Here is a 12,324-nt window from a genome sequence, read left to right on the forward strand (position 1 = left end):
GATCAGAAGATGGCTAGTGTGAAATGTAGTAGAAATCACAAATCTATACCTTCACAATTGGAAAGGAACTGAGCACATTCCATGCCTATGTATGCCTACATTATCTATCTATCTATCTATCTATCTATCTATCTATCTATCTATCTATCTATCTATCTAATTTTTATTAAAAGTTTTTTAAAAAGAAAGATTAAAACTAACAAAAACGAATATAGAATAAAGATGAGAAAGAAAAGACAAAGCCAAAAGTGCAGAAAAAAGAAAACAAAATATAAAGAAGTAGCCTCCTGTTTTCCTTACAGGAGTCATAAGTACAAATATAAATTTACTTCTTACTCTATTATTACAACATAACTCACTTTTTTTCTATAATCTATTTTTTTCTATCATCAAAACCATAAATCATAAGTTCATTTTTTTCTGTTTCATGCAAAAAGCCTATAGAGGGTTTCCAGTCAGCAATAAACATAGATAATGTCTTTTTTCAAATCTAAGAAGTCAATTTGGCCATCTCAGCAATTCCATCATCTTCACCATCCATTCCTCCACTGAGGGTAGCACTGAATATTTCTAACTTTGTGCATATAACAATCTCGCTGCAGTTATCATGTACAAAAACAAAGTTCCATACTGTTATTTCCAGCTGTTTGTTCATCAGTCCCAAGAGAATAACCTCCAGTTTCAATTGTATATTAATCTTTAAAATTTCTGAATTAGTGTATGTATTTGAATCCAAAACTTTCTGGCTTTTTTACAGGTCCACCAAGCATGATAAAATGTCCCTTCTTGTTGCTCACATTTTAAACATACAATTGAATTACCTTTATATATTTTAGTGTATGCCTAAGTTCTCAAACTGCTAAAATCTAGAAATATATTCACAACAAAGGAACTGACCTTTTTCTCCATCATCTCCTGATGGGCCTGGAGGACCTATACATCCTGGGCTTCCAGGAGTTCCTTGTGGGCCTCTTTCATAAGTTATTGTACCTGTTTGTGATGAAATAGACAAAATGTATTTTTATCTTGTTCACTACAGTAATGACAGGCAATTAAGACTTTAGGCTCTCAGGTTAAAGATGAATTCATTCAGTAGCATTAACAGTACAGAAGATGGAAACCATTTCAAAGTTACTCTTGTTGATTTAGCTTTTTGTCAGCAGGTCTGAAAATAGAGGAAAATATTTGGTATGTCCACATCATTATTCTAAGGTAATTGCTGAATATCTGGTTCCATTGAAATAGTAAGATGGATGTCTTATTGTTGTTTTGGATAGTAAGATGGGTTAAGTAAAGAATAAAATTACTCATGTCTGCTCAGAGCTGCATGCTAACTGGACAGGTCTACCAGAGGTGACAAAGGCTTCATCTTGCAAGGTCATTTGGTTTCAGCCTGCAGATCCTGGAGAAATGGACTGGATTCTCTGTGACCTTTGCTGCTGGTCATCCTCTTCTCTTTCCTTCCACCTTTCCCAGCTTTAGAGCCTTCTCCAGAGAGCTAGGTCTTTGCATAATGTGTCCAACATAGAATAATTTGAGCCTGGTCATTTGTGCCTCCAATGGATTGATCTGTTCAATGATCCATTTGTTCATTTTCTTGGCTGTCCATGGTATTCTCTGGAGTCTTCTCCAACACTAAAGTTCAAGAACATCAATACCCTTCCTATCCTGCTTCTTCAAAGTCAACTTTCACTTCCATAGAGTGTTACTGGGAATACCACTGCTTGCACTATTCTGATCTTTGTAGGTATAGAGACGTCATGGCATCTGAATATCTTTTCCAAGGCTTTCATGGCTGCTCTATCAACTGCTAGTCTGTGGCATATTTCTTGACTGCTTGTAAGACTGATCTAAATTCTCAGAGGGATTCCTATGTTTAAAATGGCTATGCATTTTAAACAAATTGAAAAGATATTAAGAAAACTCTTATGGGATGGCCAGGCTGCTAGATTTCACTATCTAAATTATGACTTTTATATGGGGATGGGGGCTTTGATTTTCCTGGGATGTATCACTGGCCTTATATTTCAACTTCTGTTTCTTTTTGGAATCAAATAGAAATTGGATTATTAACGTTAAAAATCACTATGGGCAAAATTAAAAAGATAACAACAACAACAACATATTAAACTTGTATTCCACCTGACTCCCAATGACCCTTTACAGTTTGGCAGAAATTCTGCTCTTATTTTAGTTAAAAGTCATTTTTTTCCTATGCTGAAGCCTGAAAAACATTTATGGATAAAACTGGGAAGGACATTTAAATTCAAACCTAATTTGTATGGGAAATTGACACTATGGAATAATCCAGCCAGAAAATTGCTGGTAAATCTTTCTTTAAGAATTCCTACACACACACACACACACACACACACACATTATTGTCAGTTATTTAAACTACTATGTTGCAAAAGAATTTGAATTGCCTAAAACTGCCAAATAGCAATGTATCCTCCAAATGTAACCACCTGCTTAGAAAGACATGGAATCACTGTAAAACTACCCCCAACCCTTGTAGATGGCCCAAAATGATACCGTGATCAGTGACATTAAAGGTTGCTGAAAGGTCAAAGGATCAGGAGGGATGCACTCTCCCATCCAGGTCTTAGTGAAGGTTATCAACAAAAGTGACCAATGTACTTTCTATCTATGCCCAGTCTTGAAGACTATCCAAAAGGGAACTAAAATTTTGCTTCCTGTAAGGCACTTTACAATTGAAGCCGCACCACTTTCTCCACATCCTTCCAAAGAAAGGAAAGTTTGGACATTATTGTCTAAGACAGCCAGATCCAGGGAGGACCTCTGCAGGAGCAGGTATATCACAATCTCTTTCAAGGCAGCTTTTATAACCTTCTACCTCAAGAACTCTTGACCATCTCCTGGATCCACACCCTACCCACTTCACAAAAATGCCAAGAAAAGCATGGGTCAGACTATAGGTGGCATAGCTTATACTGCAAAATACCCTATCCACTTCCTCAAAACTGATAGGCTCAGATGAGTCCCATATAACATTGCAAAACAATCACTCCATCAAATCCTGCCCATACAGAATCCAGACCTGAGCAAATTTGAGTGATTTGACCAGCAAAATGATATCAAGTTGAATAATGGACAGTAGCCCAAGGGAAGCTTTTGTTGCCCACTGGTGCCCCAAGGGAGCAGTTTATCCTAAACAATTCTACTGGGGCACAATCTATCCATGTAGTCAGGGAGAAGTAAGAAAACTATGCTGCCCATATCACCATAGTGTATGCTCTTACCTGTTTCTGCTGTTCTGTTCTAACCATCCTATTATTTCATTTCAATTCCCAGAGCTCTTTGATAGATCAAGGATGCCCTGGGATCTGCAAGGGAGGGAGTAGCCAGGAAACCTGTTGTTGGACAACACTTTGGCAGTTTTTATATTCCAGGGTTTGACCAGACACTTGGTGATATGATAATAATATAATATCATTTCTATACCTGGTTGTCCTAAGAGGCCTACTGATCCTGCTGGGCCAGGTGGGCCTGGAAACCCTGGATGTCCTGGTGGTCCAATAACATTCATTCCTGGTTGTCCTCTCTCTCCTTTCTTTCCTTTGAGGCCTGGAGAGCCTGGCACACCTCTTAGACCAGGTCTTGAAATACCTATCAAACCATGGCAATGGGTTAAAATTTACTTTATGTCTGTTTCTGTAATGTGCTTATCAGTGAAGATTTAATTGCAACTTAAGGAAAATAATACTAAATTTCTACTGCTACTAAATAATAGTTACTTTACTGAGATATTTCTATCCTTGGGTAACATACATACCTGGACTACCCATGGCACCAGAGGGACCCTGTGGTCCTGCAAAAATAATATAATTATTACACATGTATGAAATATTGATATTATTTTTCAATTGTCCCACAGTAGCAAACTGGTGCATATCTAAATTACTAATAATACAGAAATCAATAGGAATTTTATAAAGACAAGTAGATCCCAGGTTCAGTCCCTAACATTTTAATCTCAAAGTAGTCAAAGTATTATTTTGTGTAATTTATTCAAATATTTATACACTGTTCTTAAGTATAGCTACATCAAAATTAGTTTTGATATCATATCTATATCTATCCAACTGTCTGTCTATCTATACACATAGATCACTGGTTTCATGCTGATCTCTTTTCTTATATACACACACACCACATACCATACACCACACACATAAATATGAATGAAATCAGCATGAAACCTGCACTGGAACTGTGAAGGGGGAGGTGAAAACCTGTCTCTCTCTATTCCAAAAAACTGCATGAGGATTCTTGAGACTGGGAAGATTATTCAGTTTTCCTCTAATTCCCAATACCAACTCTCCAAAATGCTTTTGCAGTCTGGGAATAATGGGAGTTGCATCTCAACACATCTTCAGGGCATCAGGTTTGGGAAACCTGCAATGGGGGAACAAAAGTGTTCCAGTAATCCATCTTTTTTCCCTCCCTTCCACTTACTTTCTAATGCATAGTGGTGACATTATTTACCACGTAAGAGGCATTTTCTGAGCAGCCAAGCTAATTCCTCCTAAAACTGATAATATCTTACCAATTGGTCCAGGCTGACCTTTAGGACCTGGAGATCCTAAGAAGCCCTTATTTCCTTTTCCCCCAGGCATTTCATCATAATACTCTGTCTTAAAAAGAGGGGCAGACAAAAAGATGGAGAGAAAAAGAAAGGGAAGGAAGTTCAGCAGTGAAGAGGACAATGCTCATTAGCAACAATAGGTGGTATAATAAATAGAGTGATATTCTAAGATAAATTTGATAATATTCTAAGATGAATTTCAGATACTTCTGAAATGATTTTTTTTCATTGTGGCTTTACAGCTGAAGAAAGCAGCCCCCTCATGTTTAGGTACATGTATTTAGAAGTCTGTATCTGACTAGTATTTATTACAGATTATGGTGTAGTAATCTATAATTTGTTGCTGATCCCAAGTAGCTCCTTGGTTTACTGAGTAGCTGAGAGAAATCAAGTGACTGAAGAGACATCTAGAGCACAGAGGCAAAACCCAGAAATGGACATAACCAACCACCGCTAAGAGTTCAGGTTCAGCCCATGTAAAGACAAATAGAATAGTGGTATCCAACAGTCCTGGTCATTACTCCTGATGGATTGTATTTCCCCTAAAAGAGTTGGTTCATGGCTTGGGGGTTCTCCTGGACTCTTGGCTCCTGCCGAAACAGTAGGTAGAAGCTTCGTCTGATGCACTATTTACCATTTGCATCAGGCAACTTCTTGCCAAAATAGAACCTGTCTCTCCAGATCAGCCATCTAAGGAGGGCCTATTGAAGGTTTCCCCTCCTTGAGAGGTTCATGGGGCATGGACCAGATGGCAGGTCTTCTCACTGGTGCCCACACCTTATAGTATGCAACACCTTACCCTCAGAAGTATGGACAGTCCCAGCTCTCCATGCTTTTATGAAAAAAGTTAAATTGGTACTATTTCAGACAACCGGTACCTCTTAGTTTTGTTTCAGCACCATCACAATTAGTTAAATATTGTTATTTTAATTGTTTTGTTTTAATTGCATTTTGAACTTTGTCACACCATCCAGAGTCTATGGATAGGGGCAATTTATAAATATTGATAAATAAATAAATAAATAAACGTATTGTAACACAATGTTACAGCACATGTAATTAGTACTTACTGGACCTTCATTTCCCACAGGGCCAACTTCACCTTTTATCCCCTGCATAAAAAAATGAAAACCACTCAGGTTGAAGTAAACATGAAAAACACTGTAATTTCTTCTAATGGAATTATGAAAGTGACTGAGAATTTGAGACCATTTGAAAATTATATTAAAAAGAATTGATATCTAACAAGTTAACTAGAATTAATTTTAATTTAAACTTGTCTAAATGCTTCTGGACTAAACATTGTGTTGTTGTTTCTGTGTTAGTGACTGGTTATTATATTCATGGCTTCTTTTATTTCTCAGATATCCATTTGTTTCCCTGGGTCTCCTAGCAGATTTACCCCTGCAAATGCTTTCTGTACTACTTGTGGTAGTAATCAATGACATTATGTGGAAAGTATACAATACAAGAGTAAAATCAAGAGATTACTGAGTACTGTATTTCTTTCTTTATGACATAGAAATGGAAGATAGGCTGACTGGATGATCATGTACTTGGAATGAACAATTAAATCCAAGTTACTAAATAGTGCTTGATCAGGGAAACAAAATATCGGAAAAATCTCTCTTTTTTTTACCTTAGGTCCAACTTTTCCAGGCAATCCTAGCAAACCCTTTTCACCTTTTTCTCCCTGCAGGAATATAACAGATATCAAATGAGATTAGCATCCTAATAACACCATTTTCTTATTTGTAATATTATTTTGAAAAACACAACCATTAAACTGTATGTGCTGTTCAATTCTCTTTTAATTATTTAGTTTAAACTCCATCCCTTACCTAATTTTTTTGGGGGGAGGGGGTTCATTTTATTTTCTCTTCTATTATGAGTCTAATATTTCAAATGGTCAACTGTTTGATATTTCCTTCTAGATTTTAGATTTTGGTTTTGATTTCTATTTTTCTCTTCCAGAGCAGTTTAGTTGGGGATTACCTAGTTTGGCCACTTATACATACAGAAGTCCAGAAGCCATGGCATTATTCCAAGAAGCTGCGAGGAACACATTCAACTTTTGTGAAGGAGCAGTTTTTTGCAATCTTCCTTAACCACATTTCTATTTGACCCTCTTCTGTAACTGATCTTAGAATTTAATAATTCACACCGTCTATAATTTGAACATTAAATTATGTATTATTTCAAGCCTGAAATATTGCTACTATAGATACATTCAGAATGCAGTCATGTGAGTTGAGTAGCATATAAATGTAATAAATAATAATAAATTTTATTATTATTATTATTATTATTATTTATGACGTAAAACAATTTAAATCTTTTATTGTTACCAGTAGACCAGGTGAGCCAGGAGCACCATTCTTTCCTGGCCTGCCCTAAAAAAAGAAATAATAAAAGGAACAGTAAATAATATACAATATGATATAGTATATGATAACCATTATTACTGAACAAAATAAATTAATAATATTTACATACTTATACTGAGGCACACTATTTGAATCTTATCAAGCATGATTTAATAAAGCTGAAAACATAGAAATGAAAGTCCAGTGCGCACCATCTGCATTTTATAAAAATGTGCACATCCCAAATTGGCAAAATAAACACATAAGTTTAAATGGACCTTCGTGGGACTGAGTTTCCATAACAAGAGACAGTTTTCACAAAGGCTTGTCAAGTAAAACAGAGTGACACATACCTGATGACCGGGGTCTCCTGGGTCTCCTTTCGTACTGTGAGAATCACCATATAAACCCTAAGAGATTCCCCCCAAACAGTAGATTTTAATTCATGTTAATACGCTGAACATACAAGTTGCAAAACTGAATTAATATTTTAACATCTACAAAATATAAATGCTGCTGTTAATAAATCTTAATTAAAGTAAAAATTTGTAATGTAATATTTAATTTCACAGAATTCTATATATATGTTCTAGATTTTTTTCATCTTGAATTTGAAGGACTTGACTATTATACAACAGAGAACACCTCCATGGAAATATTCAGAAAGTATACACAAAATATTAATTAACATTTATCATTCAACACTCTTCTTTTTTTAGACAAAGAACATGCTGGTATCTGCTGCACTTAAATCAACCAAGCACTGTCCCGCCTCACCCCCCCCACTCCTGGTTGTTTTTGCTCCATTACTGTGTTTTGCATTTTGTTTTTTGTTTCGGTAATTGTAGTTTTAATGTTTGCTTTTTCATCTTGTAATACATAGATAAATAAAGTCAAGTGGACATTCATTATTCTGTGGGTGTAAACCAATACATCCAAGGCCCTTTCCTTGGTACTCATGAACCTCCGTGACCCATGAACATTATTTTCAAGATTATTTCAATCAAAAAATAAATAAATAGGAAGCTGGCATGCCACAAAGGTACCACTTTCCAGCATTGTATTTATTTCCAAGAATTCCCTAGGATCCCACGCATGTCTCATAGGCTCTTAGAAAGCAAAAGAAATGGTGGATGGCAGCAGTTCTACAGTAAGCTTTGTCTGGAGCAATGCTTATCTGTCCAGAAAAAAAAGACCAAGCAAGTTGTGGGTCATAGAGTATATCTGGAGGAAAGAAATGGTGCACAAAAGACATTCTTTATTGCTGAAGACAAATTCCATGAGTTTCTCTGTCCATTAACTATTTGCCCTTCTGCAGACAAGGTTTTTCCCTTCGAAAAAGGAGGGTGATGGGCAGTTTATGAAGCAACGTAAAAGACAAGGAAAGAAAAGAAAAGGTGAGGAATTTTATTCTGTGTTGCACAATTCATACACTTGAAAATTCTGATTAATTTTCATGGTATCCCAAACATGATCCATCAGTCTCAGGCTGTACTACCAAATACACTCATCAAGAAGCATGCTACTCATGGAACAACTTCTCAGTATTTTTTAACATTTAATGCCGCAACATTGGTCAGAGGACTGACACAAATGATAGGGGTTACAAGCCTGATTCCAACCATCAGGAAGTCTTTTCTGATAGCCTCCTTCCTCCATTAGTGGCAGACCATTTCAATGAGCGTTGCAGAAAATTTAAATGGTGCAGATTGAGACTCAATGGCGTGTATCAGTGCCTGGGAGCAATGGAAAAATCCTGACTGCTGGCACCAACAATGGAGTGGGGGAGATAAGGTGGACTTGGCATATTTAATTTTTTCTCCATAGATTGTTTCTGCCAGCAGGGGAAAAGAGAGACTTAATTTAAGCACAGCTATTTGCCTATTGATTAAAGATATTACAGAGAAAATATGATCATAATTAATAGCTCACAAAAGAAAAGATAAATATATTATAACAGGGTTTATAACTGAAATAATGATTAAGAACAACCTACTGGTTCTCCTGGAGGTCCAGAATGTCCTGGAGAACCTTTGTCTCCTTTATCTCCTTTTAATTCCTGTAACAAAGGCATTGAAATCACTCTTCATTCTCTCTGCTTTTTCTCACCATTCCCTTATCCAACAGTAGCACTGGCATCTTCTTTCTCTCTTTCCTTTCCAGTTTTAAAGGCTTCTCTGCAGGTCAGAGCTGAAGACAAGCCAGCATTTTCACTCTTTTAAAGGATTTCTAGGTCAGGGAGTGGGGAGGAGTGGCAGGAGAGAACCTCTGAATTTTTTTTTTTCTTTAAAGAAATGAATGCAAATTTTGGGTCCTACAGTGAGGCATCTTAGACCATTTCCTGATAGTCCATTCCAGCAGCACCATCCCCCCCCTCCACCCCCCCCCCCAGGATATTAAACAAATGAAGAATAATTCCTAGTTTTCCAGGATTTAGGAACAAATCAATTACAGACATCTAGGAGCATTAAGTTATTTGCATGAGCTAATCAATTGTTCCTTTGTTTATACGTAATCTTTGAATCCAATCTTTTTTCTCTAAACCCAATACCCATTCATGGTTCTCTTTTCTGTTGTGTATTTTCTGAGAGAGATATTTTGGTGCCAGTTGGTAATGCACTTGAAACTCTTTAGGCCACTGTAGATGAAACACCAGTTGCTGAGCTTAAACTGCCTTTCTTTTTCTTCCATTCAGCTGGAAGAGGAAGGCACGTTCCTTCTTTTAGCTTTTGATATTTTCCATGGAAGGAAGGAAGGAAAAGAGGGTGGTGGCAATAATGCTATTGAAAGCAATCCCTACTGCATCACCCACAGTTAGGTGGGGCAGCCTGGTATGTTGAAGGAGACTCTTCTATTCCTCAATTGGTGACATACAGCATGCATTAGCAACCTATTTCTGCGAAGGACATGTTCCAATATTGTATAATATACCTTTTAGTTATTCTCCCACACATGAGGGGCCCCTAATTCTTGTTCATAGACATAAAATATTGAGGTAAAGCTAATAATGTGCATTTTTGACAAATCAGAGTAGGATCATTAGCTGCAGATCCCACTTATTTAATGATCTGTATGGAATATAAAGGCCATTATCAGTGCTGAAGTCTCTGATAATGCACCATTTCTGATTATATATTGAAAGTATCTTGCAAGCGTTCCTTCTTCTAGGATATGCAGGGATATTGGCAGCTGTGATGAATTAAGAAATTGCTATTTGCTATTGATTCCCAGCAACTAGACTGAGGTTTAGCTGGATCTTAGCTTTCTTCGGTCTTTGTGCTTCTTGAGTCTTCTGACATACAGTAGTACTTATTTAGAAATGTGTACTTTGAAGAAAAAAATGTTTAAATGTGTTAAAAGAGGATTTTTAACAGATAATTAAAAAGTTACATATTAAGCTGAAAATGGGACTTACAGTAAATATAGGATACAGTGAGATGAGCTAGAAATCATCTCTTTATACATAGACATTCCCATTGAGCTATATAAATGCAGCAACGTTTACTGTATTGAACATTAACAATATTATATTGTACCGTTGTATTTTCTGCTCCAGTTAATGTTATAATAACTGTTCCAGTTGGCCCAGGAGGACCTATTAGTCCACAATCACCCTGAAATAATAATAAAAAGGTGTTATCATTAAAAATGGACTGGATAAATTAATGGTGGGTAGGGCCCTCATTGGCTAACAATCTGCATGCCTACCTAGTAATTATTGACAGAATCAAGGTTTATTGCCCTCATGATCTGCTTGTGAACTTCCTGGATGCAAATTCTTGGCCACTGTGTGGGACAGAATGCTCAAATAAATAGACGGTTGCCTTGATCCAACAGGGCTCTTCTTCTATTCTTCACTATTTTCATGTATGATTTGTAATGTTGCAAAAGAAACGAAACTGATTGCAAGAAGCAGACTTAATCCACCGTAGTGATAAATGTTGAATTAGTGGGGAAATGAAAAAAAAAATGAATTACATTAACTTAATAATAGTGAGAGTAAGAGAACTGTGTATATTTACCTTTATTCCTTTGGCTCCAATAATATTAATACCCATGATACCCTACAAAACAAAGCAAACCAAATCTTCTTTTAAAATGCATTCAAAAATCTAAAACAGTGCTTCCCAAACATGGGTAAATTACTCAAAATTGGGTAAAAGTGGTTTTTCTTTGGATAACAACATATGAACCATTTAAATTGTCTTAAAGTGTTTTACCTATATTGGGAAAGAAGGACTAACCGATAAGCGGTTTTAGTAATGAAGGAAAAGGTTTGGGAAGCACTGTTCTAAAACAATGATGACATCATTAGTAAATGATGCTAGGATAATTATTTTCAGTGTTCATTTATACCATAGGTCTAACAATACCTTGGGGCCTGGAGGTCCTGATCTTCCTACAGTGCCCTAAAATGTACAAAACACAAATAAAAGTTAATTCTTTTGTTATAAATCTATTACTGAAACTACTATATTTTGTCTGAAGTAGCAAATGAGGAAGATTGCCTAAATGCTAATATTTACTGTATGATAGCTTACTGAAAGTATCTATTACCACATTAACTGATGAACTTGTATCACTCTATTAATAAATATACCTTCTGGAGGCCACTGCCGGAAGAGCAGGTGGAGACCCTAGCCAGGAAATTCTTGGCCAGCTAAGGGTCTACATGGAGTAGGAGGACCTTGCTACAGTGACTCATGCCCTCCTCACCATGGATCTGGACTACTAGAATGCACTCTACATGGGAGCTGTGTGAAGATCACTTGACAACTCATACATTGTCAGACACCTGATGCTACCACCATGCAGCACCAATTTTGTGGGCCCTGCACTGGTGTCAGAAGGGTTTGGGATGCAGTTTAAAGTGCTTCTTTTAATCTGTAAAGCTCTGAATGGATTGGCACCTTGGTTCCTTCCCCAAGAAAGATTAGAAACATTCTAGAAGTGAATTCTTCTCCTTTATACCCTAGTTCTCTGGAATGGCTTCCTCTTGGAGGTGAGATTGGCTCCATTCTTAATAACCTTCCAGAAGCAAGTGAAAACAGAGTTATTCTTGTGGACTTTGGGGTGATTTTTAATGTAAACAAGGTTGTGTTATGTGATTTTAATTTTAATTTAATTTAACTTTAATTTACCATGAATGGTAAATTATGTATATGTTTCTTAATTATTGTGAACCTTCAAGAATTGCAAGTTGTGGCAATATATAAGTTTAATAAAGAAACAAATAAAAATGCTAGTAAATTGTCATTAGCATATAATACCAATTATCATATAACGTCACAGATAGTATAGAACTTCATGTTTTTATGTGAATAGACATGTATAAATGATGAAATATGC

General features: G+C 36.3%; 1 protein-coding gene across 1 annotated transcript in view; it reads right to left on the bottom strand.

The window, feature by feature from the left end:
- Nucleotides 1-12,324, bottom strand: part of COL4A3 (collagen type IV alpha 3 chain) — a 70,516-nt gene that overhangs the window by 35,876 nt on the left and 22,316 nt on the right. Inside the window, exons 11-22 of the mRNA XM_063307780.1 lie at nucleotides 11,349-11,384; nucleotides 10,998-11,039; nucleotides 10,512-10,589; nucleotides 8,972-9,034; nucleotides 7,329-7,385; nucleotides 6,958-7,002; nucleotides 6,249-6,302; nucleotides 5,680-5,721; nucleotides 4,571-4,658; nucleotides 3,797-3,832; nucleotides 3,466-3,630; nucleotides 898-990 (exon numbers count right to left, since the gene is read on the bottom strand). Of these exons, the coding sequence (XP_063163850.1) occupies nucleotides 898-990; nucleotides 3,466-3,630; nucleotides 3,797-3,832; nucleotides 4,571-4,658; nucleotides 5,680-5,721; nucleotides 6,249-6,302; nucleotides 6,958-7,002; nucleotides 7,329-7,385; nucleotides 8,972-9,034; nucleotides 10,512-10,589; nucleotides 10,998-11,039; nucleotides 11,349-11,384 (799 nt within the window). The remainder of the gene's footprint in view (nucleotides 1-897; nucleotides 991-3,465; nucleotides 3,631-3,796; nucleotides 3,833-4,570; nucleotides 4,659-5,679; nucleotides 5,722-6,248; nucleotides 6,303-6,957; nucleotides 7,003-7,328; nucleotides 7,386-8,971; nucleotides 9,035-10,511; nucleotides 10,590-10,997; nucleotides 11,040-11,348; nucleotides 11,385-12,324) is intronic.

Source organism: Candoia aspera, chromosome 6 (genome assembly GCF_035149785.1).
Source record: "Candoia aspera isolate rCanAsp1 chromosome 6, rCanAsp1.hap2, whole genome shotgun sequence".
NCBI lineage: Eukaryota > Metazoa > Chordata > Lepidosauria > Squamata > Boidae > Candoia > Candoia aspera.